The sequence below is a fragment of the Oncorhynchus nerka genome, linkage group LG14, assembly GCF_034236695.1.
Source record: "Oncorhynchus nerka isolate Pitt River linkage group LG14, Oner_Uvic_2.0, whole genome shotgun sequence".
In the NCBI taxonomy this organism is placed as follows: Eukaryota; Metazoa; Chordata; class Actinopteri; order Salmoniformes; family Salmonidae; genus Oncorhynchus; species Oncorhynchus nerka.
The window spans coordinates 31,732,514-31,746,100 of NC_088409.1; the positions used below are offsets into that span (position 1 = coordinate 31,732,514).

The window sequence follows — 13,587 nt, forward strand, 5'->3', positions numbered from 1 at the left end:
CGCAATGTGGAGGACTTTACTATCCCACAATGCAACAGTAAAAGGAACACCCCCAACCACCATCCACAAATCCTCTAGATGGCAGTCTGCAGATTTGCAACAATCGCAGCTTGTGTTATGAAGCTGTGTTTACGTTCGTGAACTAAAATTGTAAACAAAATGAGTTGCTTATGGATGGGTAACGTAAGTCCTGATATGTTATTATAACAACTTTGCATGCATAGAAAACTAGCATTAGCATATCCTAGCTCTTGTGTGACTTCCACTTTAGGATAGCTAGTGTTACCTCCCCTCAGTGCGACCACCGTGATAACAACTAGCTCGTTAGCTAATAGATGCACCCTCACTGACAAGCCCCAAAGAGCCGCTAGTCTTGTGAAGACTGTCATTTCCAGGTGATAAAGACCACACCAAGTCAGTGACCCTGAACGTTTGAGAATATGTTCAGTTGAATGTAGCTAGCTAGCTAGAGTGTAGAGTACAGAGTGTAGGCAACTTACAGTAGCTAGCTAGAGTATAGGTTTTCTGTTAAACTTAGTGTTTTTCTCTCATCCCCTGTAGTTAGAGCCTTATATGGACGAGAAGTTCATCTCTCGTGCATTCGCCACCATGGGAGAGCTTGTGGTGGGGGTGAGAATCATCCGGAACAAAATGAACTGGTAAGACGGGAGAACATTAGGCTACTACAATAGAAGGGTTATGACTGATGCAGACTTTTTTTTGTCTTTGGGGATGTCTTGTAGCTACTGTATTACTATCACTATTCAATAACAATAAATTGCACAACGATCAAACACCACACCTATGTGTTTTGGTCCTTCTCCACCTTGTCTAGGGGTGCGGCAGGCTATTGCTTTGTTGAGCTGGCAGACGAGGCCACTGCTGAGAGGTGTCTCAGGAAAGTTAACGGGAAGCCTCTCCCTGGAGCCACACCGGTACAGGGCCACCACATACACACAGCACTTAATGATTCCACATTGGGATTTCCAATCCCGAATCAACCCATAGCCCCTACCTACTACACCTATTTCAGGCACTCTGAGAGGATTGGATATGTATAGGGCATATGGTGAAATATTGATATACCCATTAACTTTATTAGAGATAAATAAGGTCTGAAATAATCCATTCTGAACAAAACACTCTCTTCTCTACAGCCGAAGAGGTTCAAACTAAACCGCGCCACGTACGGAAGGCAAGGAGAGAACAGGTATGTACTGCATGCCACTGAACTGACTTTGTCCAGGGACTAACAGAGCCTCCTTTCATACAGTAGAGAAGGTAGTTGTGTGTAGATGAAAGAAGATGCTTTTACTCCATTTGTTTGGTATGTTCAAGTTGTTGTCTCCCATCACAGATGTAGGACATATCCCAAATAATCCACACTTTTCATTCATTACTCATTATTAATAGCATATTGATTTTTAATAACCTTTATGAATAAACGTGATATTTTTCTTTCCTGTAAAAACAGAGGTGGTTACTCAGACAACAGGTACAGTCAGCCATACTCGTACAACAACAACAACCAGTACTACCAACAGTACCCTGACTACTACTCCAACTGGGGCTATGACCAGAACACAGGCAGCTACGGAGGTTACAACTACAACCACTATGACTATAGCAACCAGGTGTGTTCTCCCACCCCCTCTACTCTATCGCTCTTTACATATACATAAGCTGTACCATTCTAATGACTACTGAATATGTGATGTCAGAGTTAATAACCGTGGTTCTCAGGGTTAGGGTATGGCTGTTGTGAGTAAAGACCTTTCTTTTTGTTTTAGGGTTATGGGGAGACTGAAGATGATGGACTGGAGTGTGAGTGCTCTGTTTTCTTTCATTTCTCTCTTTCTTTCTCATTTCTCTCTCAAAAAAGCAGCTTAAGTATTTGACACTATTTGACATAATGTATTGAACCCAGGCCTGGAGTATAGCCTTCAAACTGTCCAGTCTGTCTGATCTTTAAGGCTCTCGGGCTGTGCCCCTTTGTCTGTGTGCCTGACTGTGTGTTCTTACTGTGTGCCTTACTGTGTGTTCTTACTGTGTGCCTTGTGTGTGTGCCTCCTGCAGACCCCATGGTGGCATTGGATGTGGTGGCTGCCAACAGGCAGTACATGGAGGAGAGTGAGGAGCTGTATGATGCCCTCACAGACTGCCACTGGCCTGCCCTGGAGCCTCCTGGTCCTACTGCTGTTGCACCATCCAAGGCACAGTAGAGCTAGCAGACCCCCTGGTCGACAGACAGCAACCGTCAGACTCTCTCAACCTCTCGATGTGGATTGTTTGGAACAGCCCAGTGTGAAGGTTCAAAGGGTAAAGGCATCTCGTCCTGCCTGCCAAGAGTAGCTGGTCTTCAGTGTATGGTACTCTTGCAATGGGCTAAGCTAAGCGAACAGACCACAGTGTATGATTCGTGTGATTTGTGTGAACCCAGCTCCAGTGACTGAAAGGATGCTCCCCTCATGTTTGAATTTTTATTGCTCACCCCCACTCATTTCTTTTGGGTTATTGGGCACTGGTTTTGTTCCAATTGATTGCCAAATGAACAGGCTTGTTTCGGTGCTTGATGTCTTTGTAATCATCTTAAAGGACCGCAGTGGGAGTATGAGCCTCTGTCTTTTCCCTCCCTCGCATAGCTTCCTTTTCATATTTATTGTCCACACTGGAAAATAGAATAAGATTGAAATATAATCCCTATTCGACACCCTATTCAACCTATTGATTATCTATCTAGGGTCACTTGCTTTTTATTGTGGAGTGGAAGACTGTGTAGTGGGTGTTTTAAACCTTTCTCCTCCACGTTATAATTTGAAAGCTGTGGTACAGACAGGATTGTTGATTCTGCTTTGTGTAAATATTCTTCAACAGAAGACAATGTGGAGGTGTGTGTATTCATTCTCAATTCATCAGTAGCACTTTATAATAACTTGCATGAATAATACGTTATAAATGCTTCATAAATTAATATATATGCCTTTTCTTGTTTTCATATAATGAAATACTTTAAGTAGGTTATGAATGCTTATTCATTAGAGTTATTATAAAGTGGAACTGTTTCATCAATGTCAAATGGAATGTCCTGTTTAGCAGGATATGATGGTATTCTTTAAGGCTAGTCTACGGATCACCTCATATTACTGTAGTAGAAATACAGTATCAGATCAGCTTGTTCAGTGTTAATTAGCTCCGAGACCACATGCTGACTGCAGCAAAGAATATCCGTATCTACAAGCTCACATCACCAGTGTTCATATGTCTTGCTATTGAAGATAAATACATGTGACATTGATGCTCTGAGACCGACATGTATTAAAAGCTCATTTTGATACATTTAATTCATTATATAACATATTTGGTTGTGAATTTATTGCATTTTTTTGTCTTTTAATTTGTTATTTTTCAGGAGTGTAGCTATGTCTTGACAATGTGGAACAACCTAATTCCGAAACAAACTTTAGGGCCCTAAAATAATCTGTTACTCTATTTGAAAAGATTAACTAAAAACCTGCTCCTGTAATAACAGAGTAGTGAAGCACAAAAAAATATGATATATGTTTTTGCTCCATGCACATAAAAATCAATCTTTTACTAGTTTCAATTCACCAGATGCCCAGTAATTAATTGGGGGGGGTATTCCGTCCTAGAATCCTCCTCAATTATAGGCTGGAATCAGAATCCTGAAGTGAAACAATAGTGAAACAGAGCCATTCAGGTTGCATCCAGCTACCTCAATCATTCCACACACCCAGCCCCAGAGAGTGTCTATCGTTGCAGACTGTTCTCATAGACTAGATGTAGCATATTATACGTACATCCGGGACACTCAAATGAGTATATTATGTTTAGTTTGGTATGCTCACATAGAACGGTTCTTATGGCAAAAATGAAAGTAGGTTGGTCGGGATGGGTGGGTGGGTGGGTGGGTGGATAATGTGCATGTCTAGCAACCTGAAGGTTGCATGTTCAAATGTCATCATGGACAACTTTAGCATTTTTAGCAAATTAGCAACTACTTATCTTGTTAGCTAACCCTTCCCCTAACCTTAATCCTTTTAGCTAATCCTTCCCCTAACCTTAATTATTTTAGCTAACCCTTCTCCTATCCTTAACCCCTAGAGCTAGCTAACATTAGCGTTAGCCACAACAAATTGGAATTTGTAACATACATGTTTTGCAAATTCGCCACATATTGTACGTTTTTCAATTGGTAACATACAAAATGGATGATGAACATTAACAAATGAATACATACCATATGAAACGTAACATATACTAAATCAGTGGTCACCAACCGGTCAATCTACAAGGCATTCCTAGTCGATCACCAAACATTTCTGTAAAAATGCCAACGATAAAGCCTTGTGTTCCTATTTTTTGTATTTGTTTCACGCTGTTGGCGGTAGGTGCACTTGATTCAACAGCCCTAGCACCGGGAAGGCAAAGTGTTCCCATTTTGAACCATTTCATGTGTCTGAAGGCAGAACTCTGCCTACCCGGCAGGCCCAGAGAGCGAATCAAGTGCATCTATAGGCCTACAGTTTGCCAATCAAATGGCTCAGATTACTGTGTCTGCACAGTTTATCGAGCCATAGACTGGAAAAAAAAGAAGCATCGAACGCACAGCAAAGTTGATACTGACATTTAAAAACCTTTACAACCATGACCAGAGAGAGACGACGAATACAGCAAAGAGCTGCTGTTTTTATGTGTAATTTCATGTTTAAGTTGTTATTCAGCACTGTCAACACTTTGTTCAAAACCGTTATAAGCCATTAAATGTGCGTTCTCCCTACTTCCAAACGCTACAAAAAGTACTGCAGCTGCAATGAATGAGTTTTGCAAAGTGTTCCGATAAACTTGGGTTGTTATTATTAGCGTCTTATCTTTTTTAATATCGAGGAATATTTCACTTTCTCTGGTCAAAGGATTAACACCATGAATTGGTGCATGAGGCAGAAATAATGCAGTGTGACTTGAGTTTTGCCATCAGCTGGAAGACTGTCCTCTTTTCTCATCTGATGGTCAGTCTGAGGGGAAGGAGGACAGAGGGACAATGAGTCGGATGAGAGGCAGTCTCACCGTTGGTCCTTCCCCTCAGACTGACCGTCAGATGTAGGCCATCAGTCCAATAAAAATGTAAAATAAATGTATATTATGCTCACTTAGCTGTGCTTCACGAGTAATACAACAAATTGATAATCTACCTGTTTTTCCCCCACCAAAATGGTCTGAGAAGAACAACATTGGCAGGGCAATTCCAGCATTGCCAATACGCAGTGATGATGTATTGGGCCTATAGCCTACTGCACAAACCTCATTGCTACAGTACTGTTTTAATTGGTTAATGTTGCATAGGCTTATGTTTTTTAAGTCATGATTTAAAAAGTCAGTGCATTTTGACTGAATGGAGTGTCACAGATTTACGTACAGAATAATACAAAATGCTCTGAGACCATGTTGCAAAATCCTACCCACTCAATCTGTTCATGTCCTACTAATGGGCCTGACACCGGCTGGTCATGTGAGTGAAGCTCAGTGCAGCAGCCTTTGGGATCCATTATAAGAAGCAGTGTGAAAGTCATGGGACAGGTACAGGTCAGCCTACTACTGCTGGTCTCTATTAAACCAAAAGGCTTAGTTATTCTATCGTTAGTTATGTTGACCTAGATTTTAGGACTGAGTGACGGATGTTGCTCATAGTGGGCTGATAATAATGAACCTGCAGACAGCTGCACTCCAATCATATCCCAACCCTCATATCAGAGATACGAATCTCTCATAAACAGAGAAAGTAGCCTATAACCTAACATAAACAAATCAGAATTCATAAAATGAGTTACTTTTCTATAGGGATACACTTGACCCGAGGTTACTATTTTACTTATTTAGTACAGATCTAGTATGTTGTTTCAGCCTATGAGTTTTTGTCTGCTGCCTCAGAATATGATCAGAGTAGCGATTTTGACACAATCACATCACAATCGCACACTGAAATCGCACACTGAATTACTGTGACTAACAACCAACGTGTGACGTCGCATTATGGGCTCGGTCTTAGATGAAATCTCATAATACGGAGACATAAACGGGAAACGACGCATTATACTGCAATCGCATTGAAAAGTAAGGGTTTTATCATAATATTTTATCAACCATTTTACATATGTAAGTAGAAAACAGATTTATGTTGATTGTCTACACTGGTAAAACCACCCAGAAAGTAGGCTACGTTGCGACTGCCAGTGCCTATAACTGTCAGTGATTCAACTGGATAGGTAGGCTACGTTGTATCTACAGCGTTCAACACATAGTATGGAACTGGTTACAGTTGTTTCTGTGTAGCTGTAGCTGTTTTCTTAATTAAGTTGAATGCTTGTCTTCTGCATTTCGATTTGAATTAGCCTAGTGGCCTATATGCTACACAACCCATTGAAACCAATAGCCTATATGAGTATGTCAGACTGACTGAGGGCTCTCCATAAAAAAATGTTTAATGCAATGCAGGCTTGTCGCTGTCACTTTATAGTTTTTAGCTGATATTTCAAATGTTATGGCTGAATAATAGTGTTAGACCGAGGCTATTCTTAAATAGTCATTCATGTTCAATTGGGCTATACTATAGCCTACAATCATGAAATGAGCAGCTCACAGAATTGTGTAATTAATAATCAGTTAAAATTATAACGTGACCTCATATCTTGGTCATGTTTGACCCGCTAAATAACGTTTCTGGGATATTTTTGTGCAACAGTAAGCTACTGTTATTTGGGCTATTACAATGAAGTAGCGCGCCAAATAGAATGGTATTTTTGTCATGTGCACATGGATAGCCAGCCTACAGTCGGCTCTGCCGAACCTTCGCTCCGATTGTAAACAACCTGCGCTCATGACGAAATGTGGCCTAGCCTATGCGGCAATGTGCACTGTAAGTAGTCGATATATTATAGCCCACCAATGTGGTCGGATGGAGGATAAACCACAACTATCTCTGTCTTTCCATCCTTACTTAGTCTTATGTAGCGTCAAGTGATGATATTATATGCACTCTGACAATGGTGATTGTTTGAATATATGAAGGCTGCTATATGTGACTGTATGACAGGTGTGTCCAACAATTCAGTCCCCACTACGGAGTGTGACAGACGCCAGGAGCAAGGATGTCATACGGGAGAACAGACAGCTACCACTCGCAGCCGCGAGACTTCAGCAACCTCACCCAGACATGCAGTGTCAACATCCAGAAAATCACACAGAATAGTGAGTGGTGAAATGAACAAGACAGTGACAGAACCCAGTGTTTTACTGCTGCAAGCGACACCTTGTTGCAATGCATATTTCCCTATATGGTATATTAAAGTAGGCATATTCTATGTACCTACCCTAACACCAGACACCTACACTTTGGACAATTGACTATCACAAATAAGTCTAGGAGGCTTGATGTTTTGGGTCTATTTGTGTCCTCCACCTACTTCTGATCTCATCTTTTGAATTAACTAATATGAGGCAGAGGTGTCTGAAGTTTTAAAAAATGAACTTCTGAGACAAGAATAGCCTGAGTATGCCTACAGTATATAGTGCTCTATTTAGAGAGAGAGATAAAGAGAGAGAAGAGTTGGTCTATCCTGCTTTCTCAGTTCCCCCTTCTCTTAGTTCAGCTCACCTCAGTGTTTGTTTTGCTATACAGCTGGGCAGATCAAAAACATGCTGTACCAGATGGGGACGAGGCAAGAGACCCCAGAGCTGCAGGACAGACTGTGAGTACTACTGACACTACTGCTGACTATTACTACTGACTGCTATTCAGTACTACTGACACTACTGCTGACTATTACTACTGACTGCTATTCAGTACTACTGACACTACTGCTGACTATTACTACTGACTGCTATTCAGTACTACTGACACTACTGCTGACTATTACTACTGACTGCTATTCAGTACTACTGACACTACTGCTGACTATTACTACTGACTGCTATTCAGTACTACTGACACTACTGCTGACTATTACTACTGACTGCTATTCAGTACTACTGACACTACTGCTGACTATTACTACTGACTGCTATTCAGTACTACTGACACTACTGCTGACTATTACTACTGACTGCTATTCAGTACTACTGACACTACTGCTGACTATTACTACTGACTGCTATTCAGTACTACTGACACTACTGCTGACTATTACTACTGACTGCTATTCAGTACTACTGACACTACTGCTGACTATTACTACTGACTGCTATTCAGTACTACTGACACCACTGCTGACTATTACTACTGACTGCTATTCAGTACTACTGACACAACTGCTGACTATTACTACTGACTGCTATTCAGTAACTAAGTAACTACTAACACTAACTGACTACTTCAACACTTAGCCTTTTCCACCACTGATGGGACACAAGCGCATCACTAATGAAATATATGAATGTGTGTGTGTGTGTTTGCTACTCACAGCCAACAGGTACAGCACTACACCAACCAGCTGGCCAAAGAGACCAACAGACACCTGAAAGATCTGGGCTCCCTGCCTCTCCCTCCCTCGGAACAGGTGAGTGGAAGTTATATGCATAGATACTGTATATGTTTTATAGTTCTTTGGAAGAATTCCACATCTATGGACTGGCCCCAGATCTGTTTGTGTAAGCATATCTGGGACCAGGCTACATCAAAGTCCTACTAATGCTAACATTTTAACTAACTGTATGTCGATATTCTTGTGTTCTATTTCCTGATACAGTATATCATCTTATCTAACAACCCAAATGTGTAAATCATATCTAACTCTGGTGAGGACATCTCACCATACAGTATATTCTACTGAATCTATTCTATTCTGCTCTGCACTACTCTGCTCTGCTTTACTCTATTCTACTGTACTGTACTGTACTCTGCTCTATTCTACTGTACTCTTCTCCTCTCTACTTTGCTGTACTCTGCTCTAATCTACTTTACTGTATTGTGTGATTGATCCTTCCAGAGACAGCAGAAGATCCAGAAGGACCGACTGATGAATGACTTCTCTGCAGCGCTCAACAACTTCCAGGCAGTCCAGCGACGGGCGGCTGAGAAGGAGAGGGAATCAGTGGCCAGGGCCCGGGCCGGGTCCCGCCTCACAGTAAACACCCTGCTTTCTCATAGGCCTAGAATTAGCCGCCTGTCATAGTCACTCACCAATAGTATTATTAGAAAGGCAAAATAAAACACCGTTTCATTGTCATATTACAGTATGATGACTGATTAGTGTAATGCAATGTGAATGAGAGTGTTTCAATGATGGGATTGTTTTTATTTCAGCAGGAAGATGAGGGGAACGTCGATGAACAACTTGTGACATTTGAAAAGTAGGCACACAGTGGAGGTAGAATCCTATCAAATATACTGTTAGAATAAAAATGTTAAGTTGTAACAAAGTTGTGTGTTTGTGTGTGTCTGTGTCCGTGGGTTTGTGCGTGTGTGTGTTTGGTGTGTGTGTGTGTAGAGATTATGATGACTGGAGTCAGAGTCAGACCCAGCAGCTGGAGGAGCCAGAGGTCACAGAGGAGGACCTGGAGGTCATCAAGGAGAGAGAGACCAACATCAGGCAGCTAGAGGTACTCACAGCTACCAGCTCCATTCACATTCCATACAGGAATCACAGAGCCATATTACATTTACATTTGAGTCATTTAGCATACTGTTGAACTCCAAATCAACCCTTTGCCCAAACTCTCTAGACAGTGGAGGCTGGTGGGAGGAGCTATAGGAGGATGGGCTCTGTGTAATGGCTGGAATGGAATGAATGGAACGACATCAAACACATCAAATATATGCAAACCACATGTTTGATACCGTTCCATTCATTCCATTCCAGCCATTACACAGACCCCATCCTCCTACAGCTCCTCCCACCAGCCTCCACTGTCTCCAGTATAGCCTAACCTTTAGCTCCTATTCCTGAGTATAGCCACTCCTGTAGATCTGACAGGACTGGGGTAGGGGCTAGGGAGTAGGGTTCGATTTGGACTTCAGCCTAACTAACCCTCGTGTTGACTTTCTCCCTTTCTCCTCTCCCTCCAGTCTGACATCATGGATGTAAACCAGATCTTTAAGGACCTGGCAGTGATGATCCACGACCAGGGAGAGATGATCGGTTAGTAGATTTGACATGGATTTTCTCCCTCTCTGGTTTTATAACATGCTGGTTCAGAAGGTTGCTGTCTGTGAAGGTTTAGAACTCCATCTGATATTGTATCAGTCCTGGCTCCTGTGACCCTGTCCTTCACTGTGTCTCCTCTCCTCTCTGTTTCACAGACAGCATTGAGGCTAACGTGGAGAGTGCAGAGGTCCATGTAGACAGAGGGACCGGACAGCTCCAAAGGGCCGCCTACTACCAGGTAGGGCTGTGACAATTATGGAATGACCACCATTATTGAAAAATGTTTGAGCTTATAATGCATCTTTGAAAACTAGCTATGGCATACCTAATGAATACTAGTCTAATAAAAAAAACAAGAGAGAGAAAACACCCAGAGAAAATGATTTAGTGTACAGTCGTGGCCAAAAGTTTTGAGAATGACACAAATATTCATTTTCACAAAGTCTGCTGCCTCAGTTTGTATAATGGCAATTTGCATATACTCCAGAATGTTATGAAGAGTGATCAGATGAATTGCAATTAATTGCAAAGTCCCTCTTTGTCATGCAAATGACCTGAATCCCCGCAAAACATTTCCACTGCATTTCAGCCCTGCCACAAAAGGACCAGCTGGCATCATGTCAGTGATTCTCTCGTTAACACAGGTGTGAGTGTTGACGAGGAGAAGGCTGGAGATCACTCTGTCATGCTGATTGAGTTCGAATAACAGACTGGAAGCTTCAAAAGGAGGGTGGTGCTGGGAATCATTGTTCTTCCTCTGTCAACCATGGTTACCTGCAAGGAAACACATGCCGTCATCATTGCTTTGCACAAAAAGGGCTTCACAGGCAAGGATATTGCTGCCAGTAATATTGCACCTAAATAAACAATTTTTTCGGATCATCAAGAACTTCAAGGAGAGTGGTTCAATTATTGTGAAGAAGGCTTCAGTGCGCCCAAGAAAGTCCAGCAAGCGCCAGGACCCTCTCCTAAAGTTGTTTCAGCTGCTTGCTCAGGAATGGCAGCAGGCAGGTGTAAGTGCATCTGCACGCACAGTGAGGCGAAGACTTTTGGAGGATAGCCTGGTGTAAAGAAGGGCAGCAAAGAAGCCACTTCTCTCCAGGAAAAACATCAGGGACAGACTGATATTCTGCAAAAGGTACAGGGATTGGACTGCTGAGGACTGAGGTAAAGTAATTTTCTCTGATGAATCCCCTTTCCGATTGTTTGGGGCATCCGGAGAAGCTTGTTCGGAGAAGGTGAGCGCTACCATCAGTCCTGTGTCATGCCAACAGTAAAGCATCCTGAGACCATTCATGTGTGGGGTTGCTTCTCAGCCAAGGGAGTGGGCTCACTCACAATTTTGCCGAAGAACACAGCCATGAATAAAGAATGGTACCAACACATCCTCAGAGAGCAACTTCTCCCAACCATCCAGGAACAGTTTGGTGACGAACAATGCATTTTCGAGCATGATGGAGCACCTTGCCATAAGACAAAAGTGATAACTAAGTGGCTCAGGGAACAAACATTGATATTTTGGGTCCATGGGCAGGAAACTCCCCAGACCTTTTAATCCCATTGAGAACTTGTGGTCAATCCTCAAGAGGCGGGTGGACAAACAAAAACCCACAAATTCTGACAAGCATTGATTATGCAAGAATGGGCTGCCATCAGTCAGGATGTGGCCCAGAAGTTAATTGACAGCATGCCAGGGCGGATTGCAGAGGTCTTGAAAAAGAAGGGTCAACACTGCAAATATTGACTCTTTGCATCAACTTCATGTAATTGTCAATAAAAGCCTTTGACACTTATGAAATGCTTGTAATTATACTTCAGTTTTTCATAGTAACATCTGACAAAAATATCTAAAGACACTGAAGCAGCAAACTTTGTGGAAATTAATATTTGTGTCATTCTCAAAACTTTTGTCCACGACTGTAGAGGTGCTGACTAATGGAGAATATACCTAATGTTGTTTTTATACCGAATGAATACCCCTGTCTCAAAAACTAATGGTTTTGACCATTTGGAGCTTTTGGAAAGGAAGTTTTCCTAAAATAACTTTACCCTCTTCATATAATAATGAAAAACTGCTATTGGGTGAACTATTTGTAAATGAAAATAAAGTTTAATCCCCCCTCCTAAAATAAACGTATTAAGACGACTATGACAATATTTTTGGTTATTGTCCATAATTGTCGGTTACACAATTATACGATTATTGTGTCAGCCCTACTACCAGGTATCAACACAACACCATCACAACATGGGCCGTGTTTGATATGTAGATAAGTCCGAATGATCTGTCGATGATCAGCGTCCTTCATTTAACCAGGCGAATCAGTTAAGAACAAATTATTATTTCCAATCACCAATCACGGCATGTTTGTGCTCCCTCCCCCCGTAGAAGAAGTCCCGTAAGAGGATGTGTATGCTGGCCATGGTGGTGTCTCTGGTGGTCACCGTCCTGGCTATCATCATCTGGCAGGCCATCAAATGAGAGGACAGGAAGAGCACCGGGGAAGGATTTTAATGGCACATCGCAATGACAGCCTAGAATGGCTTCCAATGGAGCGTCTGAGTGAGTGAATGTGTGTGCGGGTGTGCGTGCCGGTGTGCGTGCCTGCTTTCAAGCAAGATATAGACAGAGGCGTAAGGAATAGATTGTATAAATTCTCTTCCCCATCTGTATATATGATATACTAACTGATCTAACAGCCCTGCACTTACTTCCATGTCAGCCATGCAAATCATCTCTGTCATCATTACATACATTACTGTGTTAGAATATGTCTTATCTAATGCAATGCTGCACAAGTTCGTATGTATATAAATGCCATGTGTACGGTTTGATATGGTTTATTTTCTGCCTCCCTATTCTCTTCATGTTGTAAATGTCTGATTCTCTTCCAGATGTCTTATAGTATTACCACAAGGACATGATGTAGTTGAGATAAGGAGGATTCCTTTGATAGCACACAAACAACAAACAAAATGATGATGATGATGATGATGATTATTATGCTCACTTTCATTAATAAAATCAACTGTGCAAAGAGTCCTGACTGTGTCACGCAGGGCTATGTACTTTCCACAAGATGGCGCTGTTATACCGGTATTATGAGGTAAACTTATCAGGTTACACAAGAACCATGTAGTCTACCATGCTTTTATTTAGCTATTAAACAAGTCAAGATATACTAAAGCGTGTAGTAGTCTTGCAATTTTGCAGTAGTGTTTATGATGTGTGGTAGGTTGGTTAACATATTGGTACCTTAATAAAACATGTTTACCATATGTTTATAAGACACTGTCCTGCTAACTATGCACAAGATTAGGGAGCGTTGTCCATGGTACTGTAATGGGGATTTGCAGCGGTGATGACGGTTATTGTGGAGACTGTGTCATGCTCGACTCACACCTCTCCCTTGTGATTAGTGAGCTAGCC

General features: G+C 41.8%; 2 protein-coding genes across 5 annotated transcripts; both read left to right on the top strand.

The window, feature by feature from the left end:
- The first annotated feature begins 21 nt into the window (after window positions 1-21).
- Window positions 22-3,357, top strand: LOC115102621 (tRNA selenocysteine 1-associated protein 1-like). 2 transcript variants are annotated; one of them, XM_029622757.2, is made up of 7 exons: window positions 22-183; window positions 562-659; window positions 836-935; window positions 1,158-1,210; window positions 1,475-1,634; window positions 1,791-1,824; window positions 2,077-3,357. In XM_029622757.2, exons 1-7 carry the CDS (start codon window positions 160-162, stop codon window positions 2,220-2,222), a joined length of 615 nt encoding a protein of 204 aa, XP_029478617.1. In that variant the 5' UTR covers window positions 22-159; the 3' UTR covers window positions 2,223-3,357. The 2 variants fall into 2 exon arrangements, with proteins under 2 accessions (XP_029478617.1, XP_029478627.1); XM_029622767.2 differs by lacking the exon at window positions 22-183 and adding an exon at window positions 237-395.
- A 2,674-nt stretch (window positions 3,358-6,031) lies between these two features.
- Window positions 6,032-13,198, top strand: LOC115102600 (syntaxin-12-like). 3 transcript variants are annotated; one of them, XM_029622715.2, is made up of 10 exons: window positions 6,032-6,129; window positions 7,109-7,263; window positions 7,694-7,763; window positions 8,477-8,570; window positions 9,000-9,137; window positions 9,317-9,363; window positions 9,501-9,612; window positions 10,079-10,151; window positions 10,313-10,395; window positions 12,547-13,198. In XM_029622715.2, the coding sequence occupies exons 2-10, from the start codon at window positions 7,164-7,166 to the stop codon at window positions 12,637-12,639; spliced, it is 810 nt and encodes a 269-aa protein (XP_029478575.1). In that variant the 5' UTR covers window positions 6,032-6,129; window positions 7,109-7,163; the 3' UTR covers window positions 12,640-13,198. The 3 variants fall into 3 exon arrangements, with proteins under 3 accessions (XP_029478575.1, XP_029478593.1, XP_029478585.1); XM_029622733.2 differs by having other exon boundaries at window positions 9,320-9,363; XM_029622725.2 differs by having other exon boundaries at window positions 7,127-7,263.
- Window positions 13,199-13,587: the final 389 nt, after the last annotated feature.

What these genes read in the sequence shown, in the direction of transcription:
- LOC115102600 (XM_029622715.2), top strand. Translation starts at nt 7,164, where the DNA reads ATGTCATACGGGAGAACAGACAGCTACCACTCGCAGCCGCGAGACTTC. An exon ending in CAACTTGTGACATTTGAAAA is followed by an intron (nt 9,364 to 9,500) that starts GTAGGCACACAG and finishes GTGTGTGTGTAG; the next exon opens with AGATTATGATGACTGGAGTC. An exon ending in CCAACATCAGGCAGCTAGAG is followed by an intron (nt 9,613 to 10,078) that starts GTACTCACAGCT and finishes CTCTCCCTCCAG; the next exon opens with TCTGACATCATGGATGTAAA.
- LOC115102621 (XM_029622757.2), top strand. Translation starts at nt 160, where the DNA reads ATGAGTTGCTTATGGATGGGTAAC. An exon ending in ACTATGACTATAGCAACCAG is followed by an intron (nt 1,635 to 1,790) that starts GTGTGTTCTCCC and finishes TTTTTGTTTTAG; the next exon opens with GGTTATGGGGAGACTGAAGA. An exon ending in TGAAGATGATGGACTGGAGT is followed by an intron (nt 1,825 to 2,076) that starts GTGAGTGCTCTG and finishes TGCCTCCTGCAG; the next exon opens with ACCCCATGGTGGCATTGGAT.